The sequence below is a fragment of the Boleophthalmus pectinirostris genome, unplaced genomic scaffold (genome assembly GCF_026225935.1).
Source record: "Boleophthalmus pectinirostris isolate CB_2022bp ecotype Guang Dong unplaced genomic scaffold, ASM2622593v1 HiC_scaffold_9, whole genome shotgun sequence".
Lineage (NCBI taxonomy): Eukaryota > Metazoa > Chordata > Actinopteri > Gobiiformes > Gobiidae > Boleophthalmus > Boleophthalmus pectinirostris.
In genome coordinates this window covers 6,915,392-6,931,589 of record NW_026571541.1, presented here as the reverse complement: position 1 = coordinate 6,931,589, position 16,198 = coordinate 6,915,392, and the positions used below count along the sequence as shown (strand labels likewise).

Below are 16,198 nucleotides of genomic sequence, written 5' to 3'. Positions count from 1 at the left end.
CATAAACTTATCATCAATAAATCCTACACTATCGTCACAAAAATCTGTAAAATCTCATATCCAGAGGGCCCCAATCACCGTTTTTAACCTTAAAAATGCACGTAAAATCTCAATGTGCAATAGAAAGTCGACTAATTGGAAAAAAAATAACAATTGCTGATAATCAACAGCTTAAACAATCGCCAGTTGCAGCTCTATTAATGGACATTTATGGATCCAAAAGTTCGTATAAGTGAAAGAAAGACGGAAAATTCCACATATTTGACAAACATATGGTATCCAACCTCCTCACAGAGACTGAGACATGCCGCAACGATACACACATGACCAGCGTGCAATGGCAAAGTACTGGAAAACTCTTTAATTACACTTAAAGCAACAGCGATCTTGCAAAATTCGCGTGTCCTACCTGAAAAATCCGAGTAAAAACGCGCTGTAGCGATCCCCTGCCTTCGCGGGAGTGGAAATCTTTAGTCCAGAGTCCAATGTAGTCCTTGCAGTAGTGTGTAGACCCACTCAATAAAAGGACTCGTATCTGTCAATGGAGACGTAACGTGGACGTCTGCTGCACCGTGCGTCTGGACACTCCCACCCCCCAAAAAAAAAAAAAAAAAGAAACAGAAACGCCAAATAATTCTGCTATTTAAAAAACGAATTTGAGACCTTTTGGCTCAGTTTGTTCCTCTTATTTTGAGCTGTGTTCTAAGTTTTTCTCCACTTCTCGTCTGAAGGGCACTGGCAGCGGTATCAGGAAGTCCAAGCACCATCTCACTGGCGCGTAATGAATGATAGGGGTTTGTTTTAGCCACGATAATTGCTCGGTGCCCTTTGTTTTTGGAAAAACAAGAAAAACGCGGGTTAAACATTACTATTTACATGTTTAATAGCTAAATAAAGCCCTTTACCAGTCCTTCTTGCTTGCTTTTAGTGATCAAGATTACAGATGTTCCAGTAGTTAGACTCAAGGCTTCAATTTCAATATCTTATTTATACCAACTTAAAAATAGTAAGGTTTAGTTGTCACATTTCAAAATTAAAAGAAAAAGAACTTACTAAATTGACATTGGCAACGTGAAAAAAATTTGACTTGGCAAATTTTATAGGAAGACCACTTTTTAATATGGGCCTAACTATGTAGCCTAGTTATACGTGACTGTGATATGATGAAATAATTCGTAGCGTGTTTGATTAAAATCATAAATTAAAAATAAAACATCCTTCCTGTGTTTCCAAAAGAAGGCTATGAGGTTGCGGTTTGCAGCACTCTCACCCCTCCTGCTGGTTAGAGTTGGCATTGCACTTCTTTACGCAGGCTGGATCCTATTTAAAAATAAACTTTTTTATATAAACTTTTTTTTATTTTATTTTATGTTTTTTATAGTTCTATGCTTTTTATAGTTTATATATATATATTATTTATTTTTTATGTTTATTATAGTTCTGTAGCTATATGCTACGCAGGCACGTCTCCGCAGGCCACGCCCACGTCAATAAATAGCCTTCACTACAGTAAGGTCACAGAGTTTGTTTGACTGCCAGCACAGCACAACTCCTTACATCATTGTAGTATTGTAATAAATTTGAAAAAATATATAATGACTAAAATAAATGATTTTGAGAAAAGAAAGTTACAAGCTGAAAAGTCTAAAACAAAAAGTAGCCTGTTTTGATATAGCTAAAATTTGAAGCTAAAATTTAGAATTAGGTCTATAGGGACTTTGCCACTGCTAGTGCTTGCCCTATATACCAAGATTACTTATATTTCTAACATCATATCAGTAAGTACATTATAATCTCATTGCTTCAAAGTAATCTGAAGGTCACTGTGAAATGTGCTGATACCACACAAGTTATTGATTAATTTGCAGCCATTAAAACAGTCTCAGTAGTATATGGGCTACGGGGATAGTTTGCGTGGGGCTCTTAGACTAATTAAAATTAAATCATGTTACAGACACAATGATTTTGTGCTTGGTAATATGTAAGTACATTATAATCCAATTTCTTCAAAGGACATTGAACGTCACCCAGATTTGTGCAAACACTGCATAAGTTAAGATACTGGTTGATTTGCTGATACTAAAGGTGTCAATATTTAGTATGGAGGCATTGAAACTAAAAAAAAAAGTGAAAAGAAAAAAAAAGTTATGGTAAAATGTTGAAGAATATATTTTTGTCCCACATTTGAAGTACTGTGTCTGCTATTTCTTTATACAGCCTTTACCATACACCTCGCCCACGTAAGGCCCGTGTCAAATCTGTTTATAGATACGACTTACGCAACACGTGGAGGCCAGTGAAGGTGACCTTTTACAGCCACGGGGTCAGGGGAGACAGAGCCAGGGCTGCGGTGTACTACGGAGGCACTGCCAGAAGGGGGCGTAATCGATCCAGCCTCTGACGGTCTGTTCTGTCCACTCATGCTCAAATCTGATCATAATCTGATTTCTGCAGTTATGAGATTACCGAAATGTGAACAGTTAAATCTGACGGGAGTAATCAGATTTCTTTTTGATTGCTCTGTGCAGGATTTGACATGGGAAAATTACAGAAAAAGGTGAACTATTGCAGCAATGACAAAGTGAAAAGTTGAAGATTTTTTGTTTTGCATTTAAGAGAATAGTAGTTTTTTAGTTTTAGTTTATTTTACTTATTTAGTGTCATGCACCATCGAGTTTATGACATTTAGAAGACACTTAAAATAATAAGAAGACAGATCACACATCAAACATAAAGTATACTCGACAGGAGATACCAGGCTTTTAACACAAACTGAGCCACTTTGAAAACATGACATTAAAACAAGTACATACGTGCTAACATACATGAACATTCACACAGACAGTGGCTCCCTCTTTTCTGTATCACTCGAGGAACAACTAAAACACAACACCACCCACGCCAGTCCATCTTTCCCACAATCAAGGAATAATTTAGCAGTAAAAGGAATGTATGTGAAAGAATAACAATAGTAAAGAAAATGTATGATAATTAGAAAAAAAATGCTTTTTCTTTCAATATGATGAAGTAAAATGACCAGTAACATGTTGTATTAATTTTGTAGACGAATGTCCATTAACATGCTGTAGTTGGAGGGCACAATAAGCTTTAGCTTATGGCTACTTTTGCTCATTGACTTAACTTAGTGTTTGATTTGATTGTAAAGTTTTACAGATTGAATATTTATGGAAGAACAGTACTTTTGCCTCATTAATATTCACAAATGTATAGATGGTGATCTACAAACTGTCATTGGTTTTGTACACCTGTTTTCATGTTTTAGGCATGATAATTCACTTAGATTATGTTGTATGAATGTGTTCTGTGTATGTGTTGGTCAGAGGGGCTGATGGCACAGATTGGCTGCCTCACACCTGTCAGTCTGCCCCAGGACAGCTGTGGCTAGAATAGCTTGTCACCACTGAGTGTGGAGTGAATGAAAGATGCAATGTCAATCACTTTTATTTACTTTTATTCAAACGCTTGTCTCCATGGAGATGTTATTGCTTTGTCTGAAATGTTTCACAGTATGGTATTAAACCTTTCTATCGTCATGGAGACCAAACCAGACCAAGTTTCACGTTAGATTTACAGTCAGAATGCCAAGGTATTTTAATGCTTTAAAACCACCTATAATTTAATAAATGTAAGGTAGAGCGTTTAATGTCATACTGTGGAACATTCCAGTCAGAGCAATGACATATCATCCATAAATCAAGCAGGTGACTGTCCCCCAACCAAAAAGTTACATAGTGTTCCTTTAAATATAATGTATAACAATTATAATACATTTCGTTTTTGTCCCATTCAAAACATATGACATTTTGCATTACTGTACATTGTTAATCGCTATAGCAACTGTCCTAATTTTAATTTATTGGATAGGTACTTAGACATTCCTGGCGTGCACGGGGAGAGGGGGTATCCTGTTGACGGGGCAGAGTTAGACAGGCAGGCTGCAGCGAGCGGAAAGGCCCCTGTGACAGTGATAGCCTCCACACCTTCCTCTCTCTCCTCCTCCTCCAGTCTGCCCCTCCACACCTCTGTCAAACTCACACACTTCAACAGGAGGAAAACAGAGAAATCCGCCTCCTTTATCACTGCCAAGCCACTTCAAGATCACAAAAAGTCCTGAAATAAACTCTCTTAATGGTAATTGATGGGTAATGCTGTAATCCTTATGTAAGTTGAATGAGCTTATGTGCACACCAATATACACTACCCGTCAAGTTTGGACACACCCGCTCATTTATTTTTTAATATTTTCTACATTTTTGATACATTTGGGAGACATGAAATATATTATAATTTTAAAAAATGCACTTTGAAGTAACGCAAACAGGGCCTTTTTGTATTGAGGTCCTAATTTACTATCCTCATTCTTCAGCTCTACTTACTTCTAACTAAGGAGCTGGAGAATGGTTACTGTATGAAGTACTCTACTTTGTTACTTAAGTAAAAGTACAGCTACAGGGGCAAAAGATTCCTTAAGTGAAAGTAAAAGTATCACATGAAGAAATTGACTTACTGAAGCACATGTTGAAAAATGAACTTTAAGAGTGAAAAGTGCAGAGATTTTTTCTTTTTCTTTTTTTTTTTTTTTTTTTTTTAGAGTTAAAACATCAAATGTAGTGATTTTGATAAAGAATTTAGCTGATTTTAAGTAATTCAACTGATTTCTTATTTTTTCTAGCAGTTTTTTTGTGTTTTTGTGTGTTTGTGGTTTGCTCAAAGTTGGGACGTTACTCAAATTAAATGTACTAAAAAATAAGTCTCTGCCATTTCAGCGAATCTCAAATCATAAAGAAAAGTACTTTTTACTTTTCAGTCCAGATCTAAAATGTACTGGAGTAGAAAGTACAGATACATGCTGTCAAATGTAGTGAGTTAAAAGTATTGTACTTTTACTTTTTTACTTTGTTTACCTTCCAGTACTGCTGGTTAGTCTGGAGTGTTCCGCAGTATGGGCCTGAACCTAAACTCAACTCTAGGTACTTCTAAACAAGGAGCTGGAGAATGGTTACTGGATGAAGTACTCTATTTTGTTATTTAAGTAAAAGTACAGAAACAAGAGCAAAAGATTCCTCAAGTAAAAGTAAAAGTCTCACATGAATAATTAAAACTATTGAAGTACCTCTTTAAATATGTACTTTAAGAGTGAAAAGTAAAAGCATTTTGCATTTTTTTCTTTTTTTTTTTCTTCTTTTTTTTACAGTTAAAGCATCAAAAGTAAAGATTTTGATAAAGAATTTAACAGATTTTAAGTGATTCAGCTGATTTCTTAATTTTTGTTTGTTTGGTTTGCTCAAAGTTGGGGCGTTACTCAAATTAAATGTGCTAAAAATAAGTTTCAGCTTTTTCAACATGTCTCACACTATGAAGAAAAGTACTTTTTAAATGTAGTGGAGTAGAAAGTACAGATACATGCTGTCAAATGTAGTGAGGTAAAAGTATTGTATTTTTACTTTTACTTTCATACTTTGTCACCTTTCACCACTGCTGGTTTGTCTGGAATGTTCCGCAGTATGGGCCTGAATCTAAACTCAGCAGGTGGAGCCAAGTGAAAAATTTAACAAGTTTGATCTCTGGAGAGGCAAGCCCACTCAAGTACATATGCATATTTTAATTTCTCATCACTTTACTGTACGACAAATGTAATTTCCCGATCAGGAGTGGAAAAACATGAGGTCTTTTGGTGGAAGTAGTAAACTGCCTGATGCCCTCAACACAATGACTGGGCTTGGGGCCAGGTTTGTTGTTGACTAAATTGTCTTTGGAAATCCTGAGTCTGCTTAACATAGGCACACATCACATACACACACACACCTGCGCACACAAGCACACATTGGGTTTTCATCCTTCCAGGGAATGTTACGTAGACTTTCATTCACTTCCTGATAAACCCAAACCTAATCCTGGATCCCAGTCACCACTTAACTCCCATTTGTAACCAATCTAATGTCTGTCTGAAATTTAAATCATGTTTTTGATCAATCAGTGGTCTCATATTACTCTATTTTGTGATCTATGTTATAATGTTGTTCCCTCATCAAAAACTATAGCTTTTAAAACTCCATACACCTTCACTGAAATTTCAAACCTGGAATTGCCAATCTCAACTGTACTGAAGGTAAAACTACCGCTTCATGACGTCACAAGGTGGATCAGAGCTTTTTGAACTTTGGAGATGTAGACAGATGAATCACAATTAAATAAATCATGGAGAACTGATTCATTTAGTTACTGTCCCCATAAGTGAGGCAGGTCCTCTTAATGTAAGTGTGTGTACATATGTTGGTCACGTGCACACACACACACAGGACAGGGGTTCACGTGCACACACACACACACAGGAGATGGCTTCAGGTGCACACACAAACACACACAGGAGAGGGCTTTACATGCACACACACACACAGGGGAGGGCTTCACGTGCACACATAGACACAGGGGAGGGCTTCACGTGCACACATAGACACAGGGGAGGGATTCACGTGCACACACACAGGACAGGAGTTCACGTGCACACACAGACAGGAGAGGGCTTTACATGCACACACACACACAAAGGTTAGAGCTTCACGTGTACGCACAAACACACACACCCAGGAGAGGGCTTCACGTGCACACACACATAGACATAGGAGGTCTTTACGTGCACACACACAGACACACACACCCAGGAGAGGGCTTCACGTGCACACACACATAGACATAGGAGGTCTTTACGTGCACACACACAGACACACACACCCAGGAGAGGGCTTCACGTGCACACACATACACAGAGGAGGTCTTTACGTGCACACACACAGAGACACACACACCCAGGAGAGGGCTTCACGTGGACCTTGACCTTGGAGGAATGTGAGAAAGGAACAAAGTGCAGAGTCTTCCTCCCATTGGAGTTACAGCATTCCTGAACCGAGCATCAATGACAGCACAGAAGAGGAGACAACAAGCTCCACCCACTGGACACTGCCACGCCCGAGTATACGTGAAATATATTATTAGAATTCATTTGAGAAAATATCACTTTGAGGTGAATGTGGTTTCACTTTTTGTGTGTTTACATGTTGTACTTTAAAGGACCAATAATGTTATAATGTTATTTTAGTTTCATTCACAAACCCTGCAGATTTAGGTTCCCTCTTCTCTCAAAATGAAAACACTTTGTTGCACCTTGTGATGTAATCATGTGGCAATACAGTGCTCCACTGTGTTTCTAAACTCCACACAGTTTAGAAACATCTGGATACTTTCAGCCCATGAATTGCCAATCTTTACTGAACTAAAGGTAAAACGAGCCATTTACATCAGAAACATACCTGGAGTTGTTTTAGTGTCATTCACACATGTTTAACACACAAACCCTGAATATTTAGATTCCTCTCTCAAAAACAAAATGCTCTGTTCCACCTTGTGATGTCATGTGGTAATACAGAAAGTGCTTCATTGTGTTTTTAAACTTCACAGAGCTTCACTAGAATCATTTGGATAATTTTAGCCCTGGAATTGCCAATCTCTACTGAACTAAAGTTGCTTCTCCATAGATCTAACCTGTAACTTGGTCTGGTTTAGTCTCTCTGAAGATAAAAAGGTTTAACGCCATACTGTGAAACATTCTAGACAAAACAATAACATCTCCACAGAGTAAAGCATTTGACGGACCCCCCACCAGAAAAGCTACACAATGCACCTTTACGTGTTTTCATATCAGACATTTTTGCTGCTCTCATGTCATTCCTGAGATTCTGTTGTCAGCGTTTGGTTCCAGCTGTTCCTCCAGAGCCCCTCCCTCCCTCTCTCCCTCACAGTGTGCGTGTATCCGACACACTCATGTTTGAAATGTGCTCAGAGCAGCAGCTGTAATGTAAAGGCAGGGCGTATTCTGTCCATCAACACTCCATCCATCAGGCACTATGTAATGTTGTGTTATGTTAGCTATGCATTATAGACTTCAGACAGTCCCCTGGTACTTGTATGTATGTGTAGTGATGTTTCCCATAGATCTCTGCTGCTGCTCATACTCTAATCTGAATATAGCTATAAAAACATTTCTTGGACTCATTTATTGCTACTGTTTAAATCTTTAAAGGTGCACTGCGTAACATTTTTAGTAGAGGATCCGGTACCAACTTGTCCGGAATGTTCCACAGTATACATTAAACCTTTCTATCACAATGCGGATGAGCAGGTTACAGCACTACGCTACATTACACGTCAGATCTGTGGAGTGTCATCCCTATTCACAGAGAGAATTATTGTATTTTTGAGCAATAGAAACACCCATAATGAATAAATGTTAGATGGAAGTGTTTAATGTTATACCCTGGAACATTCCAGGCAACGCAATGACATCTCCATGGAGACAAGTATCTAGCGAGACCCTCCACAAGAAAAGTTGCACAGTGCATCTTTAAGGAGCCTGTGTTTGGAAAACAGTGGTTACAGTATTTTTGCTTTTTTGAATATTATTATTTGATTTTTGCAACACAATATTTTCAGCTTATGCACATGTTTTTCCAGTGTGATTTTTAATTTCAAATGGCAAATAAAGTAATCTAATCTAACCTATATTATACAAAACACTACTAAACTGTAAAACGTTTTTTTTAGTTAAAGGACAATTCAATAAGTCTACCAAAATTGCTGTAGATAGATTGTTAAAGTGAAAACTACTCTTCTACTACCAATACTACACAGTTAATACTAAAGGAAAACCATTTAACAAGCTTGTCAAAGTACCACACAAGATTACACCAACAATTTTCAACATTATATCAGAAGTATTAGGTATACATTTTGATCCAACCAACATTAAACATATCTATATATCATTATATCACCAAAAGCAAGCTTGTTAGTAAGTATAAGACATTTTCACAGCCGGACCTCAGCGTCATCAAGTATAGTAACTTTAAACTAGTTTAGTTGTATGAGGTATTTCTATAACTTCTATTTTCACAAACCAACACAAAAAATTATATTATCATATCCAAAAAACAAGCTTGTTTGTAATGATCTAGTTATTAAACAACCTTGAAATGAGTGTCACTTTTACAGACTTCAGAATATAAACACACATGTTCAGTCTCTTCACTCCATCTGGTGCACAGGTCACAAACAGTCTCTTATTTTTATTAGAATACTTCAAGTTTGTGTGTAATGTTGATAGAAATTTTGCATTCCTCAAATTTTGTGTGTACTGTTCACTTAAAATTTGTGTGTAATGTTGACATAGATTTTGTGTTACTTAAATTTTGTGTGTATTGTTGACTTAATTTGTGTGCGCGTGCGTGTGTGTGCGTGTGTAATGTTGACATAGATTTTGCATTACTTACATTTTGTGTGTACAGTTGACTTAAAGTTTGTGTGTAATGCTGACAGATTTTGCATTATTTAAATCTTTCATGTAATGTTGACTTAAAGTTTGTGTGTGACATAGATTTTGCGTTACTTACATTTTGTGTGTATTGTTGACTTAGTTTTTTACTTAAATCTTGTGTGTAATGTTGACTTAATTTTTTGTGTAATGCTGACATAGATTTTGTGTGTACTGTTAACTTTCAAGTTTGTGTGTAATGCTGATGCAGATTTTGCGTTACTTAAATCTTGTGTGTAATGCTGTCATAGCTTTTCTGTTAGTTCAATTTTGTGTGTACTGTTGACACTTACCTTGCAGTTGTGGCAGTAGTTTTCCCCGTTCTTCCCCGGAGACAGGATGATCTCCCCGGTCGGGATGAGCTGAATCGTGAGCTCCATCATCTTTGTAACTTTCCCTTCTTCGAAAAGAAAAGTCACAAATGTGGACCTCTCTCCTCTTCTTCCTCTTCCTCTTCTTCTTCTTCTGCTGCTGCTCCTGGTGTGTCAAAAGTGGCTGAAAAATCCACCCTTTTGTGGCTTGAGCAAGCTCCAAGTCCTGAAGTGAGAGAGAATGTTGAGTTATTGCAAGTATCTGAAATTAGAATCTCGATTACGCATGCTTCACGATGATATGGGTGGTCTAGTCTTTCGCTTGTCAACACTGCATAACTTGAACGATTGTCCAGTTTGAGTTTATATAAGGTGCACTGTGTAACTTTTCTCTACTTGCTTGTCTCACAAAAAAGTGTGCCGTGACAAGAGAAAGGTTGAAAAAACACTGTCTGAGTCCATGTTTAGTACTGGATTAAAATCTGGTTGTGGTCCTGGTTTAGCTCTGGTTTAAATCTCGTTTAGTCCTCCTTTAGTCTTGATTTACTCACTTCAGACCTGATGTACATAAGCAGACATGTTTTAGATCTTGTTGAGTTTCATTTTGGATTTAGACCTGGTTTAGTTCAAGTTTAGCACTACCACAAAATCCATGTTTAAAATATCTTAACACATTTTTAAGTCCTGCTTTAGACCTGCTTTGACCAATTGTAGACCTGTTACACTCCTTTTAGTCATTTAGTTTAGTACTGGTTTAGTCCTATTTTAGTTCTGCACAAGTCCAACATTAGACCAACCTGATTTAGTCCCGGTTTAGTCCTGGTTTAGTCCTGGTTTAATCCTATTTCATAACTGAACTAGTCCAATGTCAGATTTACCTGGGTTAGTCCTGATTTAGTCCAGGTTTAGTACTGGGTTAGTGCTGTTTTAGTCTTATTTCATAACTGAACTAGTCCAATATGAGATCTGCCTGGTTTAGTCCTGGTTTAGTACTGGTTTAGTACCGGTTTAGTACTTCGTTAGTGCTATTTTAATCTTATTTCATAACTGAACTAGTCCAGTGTCAGATCTACCTAGTTCAGTCCAGGTTTAGTCCAGGTTTAATACTGGGTTAGTGCTATTTTAGTCTTATTCCATAATTTAACTAGTCCAATGTCATATCTACTTGTTTTAGTCCTGGTTTAGTCCTCCTGGTTTAGTCCTGGGTTAGTCCTGGGTTAGTCCTGGGTCAGAGCTGTTTTAGTCTTATTTCATAACTGAACTAGTCCAATATCACATCTACCTGGTTTAGTCCTGGTTTAGACCTACTGTAGTTCTGATTCTGACCTGGTTAAATCCCAATTCAGTCCCTATTTACTCCTGGTTCAGTTCTCACTTAGTCCAGTTTTAGTCCTAATCTTAGAAGCACTTGTAACTCCAGGAATGAAATGACAGAAAAATCTTCTACAAGTCAATCTGAAATCTCTTACCTGGAGACGCAGAGGAGACGTTGGACCAATCCGAGCTCGGTGATTGGCTGTAGTTGTGTTGCCCGCTCTGGTGTGGGACAGGGGTGTTACCTTCAGCAGTCCTGAGCGCGTTTCCTCTGGTCTGGAGCAGAGGATGTGAAATGGCACTGAGCGAGGAGGATGTGGAGCTGCAGATGTCACAGGGAAAGGATATGAGAGGAGGGACCAGGACTTATGTGTTTTTAAATACTCCAGGAATGTCCCGGCGATGTTATGTTATCTTGGAATGCAATATGTTTTCTTATCGTTTAGCTGGGAAGCATATTTTTATATATGGCCTTCACTAGGAGTCTACTAATCAGTCATAAACTTCACTTCGTCACAATGTAATCTGTCTTCATCTTGCCAATAAACAGTCTAAGGAAATACTTTTCTATTGTCATTTATCTTAATACAATATGTAATAATACAGCCCTATACATTCATGTTTCCTTTACTCTAATTTAGACTTCTTGGTTACAGATGTATTACATTTTCATATGTGGCCCAGTGAGAATTTACAGGTTTGTCTTGAATGTTCCACAATATGACATTAAATTATTATCTATTCAGTTATAATTGTCCTTTCTGTGTAGATTAAAGATGTAAGTTTTCTAGTGGAGGGTCTGCCACTTTCTCATCATCATAGAGATTTTTATTTATTTATTTATTCATTTATTTATTTTGCCTTTTTAGGTATTTTAATTTTTATTTTTTATCTTGCCAGCAATGTTCTACAGCAGGGGGTCTCCAGTAGCTCTCCACCCCCTTCCAAATAGCTCGCCAGGGGATTTCTGAATTCTATGTATTGTGGATAATAATTAAAATCTGATTAATTACCATTGTAAATGTAAATTGTAAATTTTGATGCCTAACTTGGTTGACCGATAAATGGATAATGGTTTATGCTTTATAAACATCTAGGTGTTCCTCATCTTAGCCCTGTTGTGGCTCTTATATTTACTCAGTTTCTTTCTGACTGCTGAAATGAGGAGCTCTTTGGTATTTTTGTTTTGTAAAGGAGCTCACTGGGGAAAAAAGGTTGGAGACCCCCCTACAGTCTTGTAATAAATGTACCTCCATGAAGGTAAGATTGTGATGACACCAGGCCAAGTTAGGCAGGCCAGCTTAGCCTGCCATGAAACACATGCAAATTTGGTTAATGCCATACTGTGTAGAACATTGGAGACAAGGCAGTAACATCTCAGTGAAGTCAAATAGGTGGCAGAAAAGTAAAAAAAAAAAAAAAAAAAAAAAAAAAAGTTACATGGTCCAGAGACGTAGCATCAAATTGTAAAACAACATAAATCTATAAATCTATATTGCAATGAACTGCTAATTTCTCTTACAAATTAAAATAGCTTTGAATGTTTTAAAGCTGTAGATCTTACACTTAAAGGGCCCATATGCCACTATTTTCTGATCTCTATCATAAAGTTTTCTCATGACAAACAGATGTGGAGATGTGTTTTGTTTCATTCACACATTTAACACACAAACCCTGCAGATTTACACTGACTCTTAAATAGAAAACACTCTGTGATATTATATAATAACACAGGAAGTGCTCTACACAAGTCACTAGAATCACTTGGATGATTTCAACTCTGGAATTTCCAATCTTTAAAAAAAAAAAAAAACATTTAGCTTTGGGGATGTAGACAGACTAATAATAAAGGATTATTCAAACATGTGAGAATAAAACAAAACTCAACTCCAGGAATAATATTTTTTGAGGATGCAACAACATTCTAACATGAGTTAAATCTCACATGAGTCTATTTTATGTAATACAGAACCTTTAATAGACTGGTTTCGTTTCTTATTTGGATTATAATCCTGTAAAAACCTGTCCTGACTTGTTTTCAGGGAGTAGCCTGTTCTTCTGGGTGATGGATGTGGATCTCTTGTTGTTTTGGTTTCTTCCTGCTTTGAACGTTCCCAGTGTCCTCCTCCCAGACTTTTGTCAGAGCGTGGGGTGTGTGCTGCCCCCCTCAGGTCACGCAGAGAGACACGCGCTGGCACCACCCGCTCCCAAAAAACGAAACAGGGACCCTATGCCGCTACAGAGGGTTCTTCCTGTCCCACAGCCCAGACAGGAACAGGAGCACACAAACACACACACACATACAAACACACACACACACACAAACACACCCCGACACACACATATACACAGAGACACACATATATACACAGACAGACTAGATTGTTCCACAGCATGGCATTAACTTTACTACCAGCAATAAAACAAAAACCTTAAAGCATTCTTACTGTGAGTGGGTCAAGGCCGCCCCTCCACAGATCTGATTTGTAACATGGCCCGGGTGGAAACACCTGCTTTTCTCCAAGACAATAGAAAAGTTTAATGCCATACTGTGGTACAAAGCAAGAACATCACCATGGAGACCAGCAGGTGATGGACATACGGCAGAAAAGTTACAAAGTGCACCTTTAACTTAACTCTTAACTCTTCTCTTTAATTTATGTCTCTCTTTTTTAATTTTAATCTTTATGATTATTTATGTTTAGATTTTTTATTATGATTTTAATGTATTTCTTATTCTGTAAAGCACTTTGAATTACTTTGTGTACGAATTGTGCTATACAAATAAACTTGCCTTTGCCTCTTCAAATGGCGTTAACCCAGTGGCCGTCAATATCTGAATCATTGAGTGTGTATACATGCACATCAATAACCAGACAAATAATACAACAAAAAATAAAACAGACTGGTGTTAATTATATTATTATTAAATAATTCCAAATGATCTGTCCACTTCCTTTCAGAGCTTTTCCGATGCTTGTGTTGCTTCAAGACATGTGTTTTCATATTAAAGCATTTAACTAATCACATTTCAGCCATCATTTGTTGCCAGGCAGAGTTAAAGTCAAAGAAGAGTCTGAGGCCTTCACAATCCATTCTGCAGGCCCTCGAACACAAAATAAATGTCATTGAAACTGTTGCTTCAACCAATCAGATTTTGAGTTGGTGTCGCCAGGGCTTTCTAGCAGGCGTACGACGTCACCAGATTCAGACTCGCTGATTGGACAGTCAAAGAGCAAATCAGCCAAAGCAGCAAACTGCATCTGTAGCGCCTACGCAAATCGAAATTATTATTACCATGTATTACTATTATTAAATACCAGTGGTGTAGTGGGGATTTTTAGTGGGGGTACGTGATTCATGATTGAACCACGAGAACTAAACCAGGACTAATCTTGGACTGGAGGGAGAGAGAAAGAGAGAGAGAACCTTGAGCCTGTGAAGCAGGGTGTCCACAAAGCCCGATTGGGCATGGTTCTGTGTGGCACGGAGCTCTGTGCCGGTCCTTTTGCCTGCGATAACCCAATGGTCTACGCTGGCGCACCTCTAGGCCCATCCTGACACTCAGTCCTGATTTAGTCCTGATTTAGTCCTGATTTAGTCCTGATTTAGTTCTGGTTCAGTCCTGGTTCAGTCCTGGTCCCTCATGTCTCAGGTCACTATAGGACAGCGTTGCAGATATCATGAGTCTATGCAGGTTGTTTCACCATTGCCAACAGCTCCGGTTTAACATTTAAGTTGTAGGATATTTTATATTTGTTATATTTTATATCTCATGTCGGGAGAAGTGGGTGGATGGTGTACCCCCGTGTACCACGCCCAATACACCCCTGATTGTGGCTACAGGAGTTAATTATCTGCGATGAAATGACTCTTTATACTGTGTTTCTGTATAATAATATGCTTTTATAACCATATAATTGTTACTGAGGAGTTTATTGTTTCAGATGGAGCACTACTGAAGGTCTAGGTGTGAAATGCACGCTCCACCACTGCATAAACCTTTCTATTTTCATGGAGACCAAACCAGACCAAGTTACAGATCTGCGGAGTGGCGACCCCTCTCACAGTCAGAATGCCTGTTTCTGAGCTATAAAATCACTTCTAATTACATCTACATGTAAGGTAGAGATGTTTAAAGTCATGCTGTGAAATATTCCAGGCTGAGCAATGACATACCCATAGAAACAAGCAGGTGACGGACCCCCAACCAAAAAGTTACATAGTACGCCTTTAACATTTCTTCCCATTTTCATCATCAGAAAGAACCATTTATTTCACTTTTGGCTGTGTCTGTGTCTATTGTGTCACCAGTGCAGAGGTCAGAGTTCACAGCCCAGCCCCGTACTTCTCTACAGTCCGATAAACACTCTCCATCATGAGGAGGGCTTCCTGAAGGGACCCTCCCAAAAACAACTCATTCGCTCACTTGGCCCCAGCTCCACTTCCATCACAGCTGTAGAGTCAAGTCTGATGCAAAACGAAGAAACCTCACTCAGGGGACTTCATATGTTTTCCTTCTAATGGTATTTTAAAGAGTCCAGACGTTTTCCCATGAAGAAAATTATATTGTGATACTATAAAAACAGAAACAAGACTGATGAAACTTTTACATGGCCTGGTTTGGTGTATGCCATTTTATCACTAGGTGGAGTCGTGGGTTGTTGCAGTACTAATTTGACTCTGTGGACGAGCTGGGAGAGGTTTCAAACAGGAAAAGGATTAAGAAGATAAGCCTTAAAGCGCTATGTAAATGCACTAAATCAACAAAGTAGAGTGGATCCAAAGTACACATCTTAATGTTTTATATTTGCTGTGAAAGTTTGCTGTGAAATGTATTTATGATTCTGTGTCCGGCTCCGCTCGCAGTGACATTGCAGGTTTCTAAAGGTATTTCTGAGCAATAAAAAGTCCAGAAAAAAGAGGTGGGACTTGCAAGTTGTGACTCAGACTCAATTTAGACTTGAGGTGTTTTTTTTCACACTTGAGACGTGACTTGATAAAAATGGACTAAAACTCGGAACTCGACTTGGACTTGAAGATCAGTGACTTGGGACTTGACTCAAACTTGAGGCCTGTGACTTGAAAAGATTTGAGAAGCACTTTTAAATCTGAATTATTTATATTCTGATTGTAATAATTCACTCTAAGATCTTGTCAAGACATTAAAAAAAATAAATAAAAAATT

The 16,198-nt window shown here is 38.0% G+C and overlaps 1 protein-coding gene across 2 annotated transcripts in view; it reads right to left on the bottom strand.

Moving 5' to 3' along the window:
* LOC110160369 (unconventional myosin-Ic) overlaps positions 1-9,839 on the bottom strand; it is a 117,876-nt gene extending 108,037 nt beyond the window's left edge. Inside the window, exon 1 of one of the 2 annotated variants that reach the window (XM_020925006.2) lies at positions 9,679-9,839. In XM_020925006.2, the coding sequence (XP_020780665.1) occupies positions 9,679-9,768 (90 nt within the window). In that variant the 5' untranslated portion in view covers positions 9,769-9,839. Of the gene's footprint in view, positions 1-409; positions 718-9,678 lie in introns of those variants that run through there. The other variant, XM_020925009.2, reaches the window with a different exon arrangement.
* Positions 9,840-16,198: the final 6,359 nt, after the last annotated feature.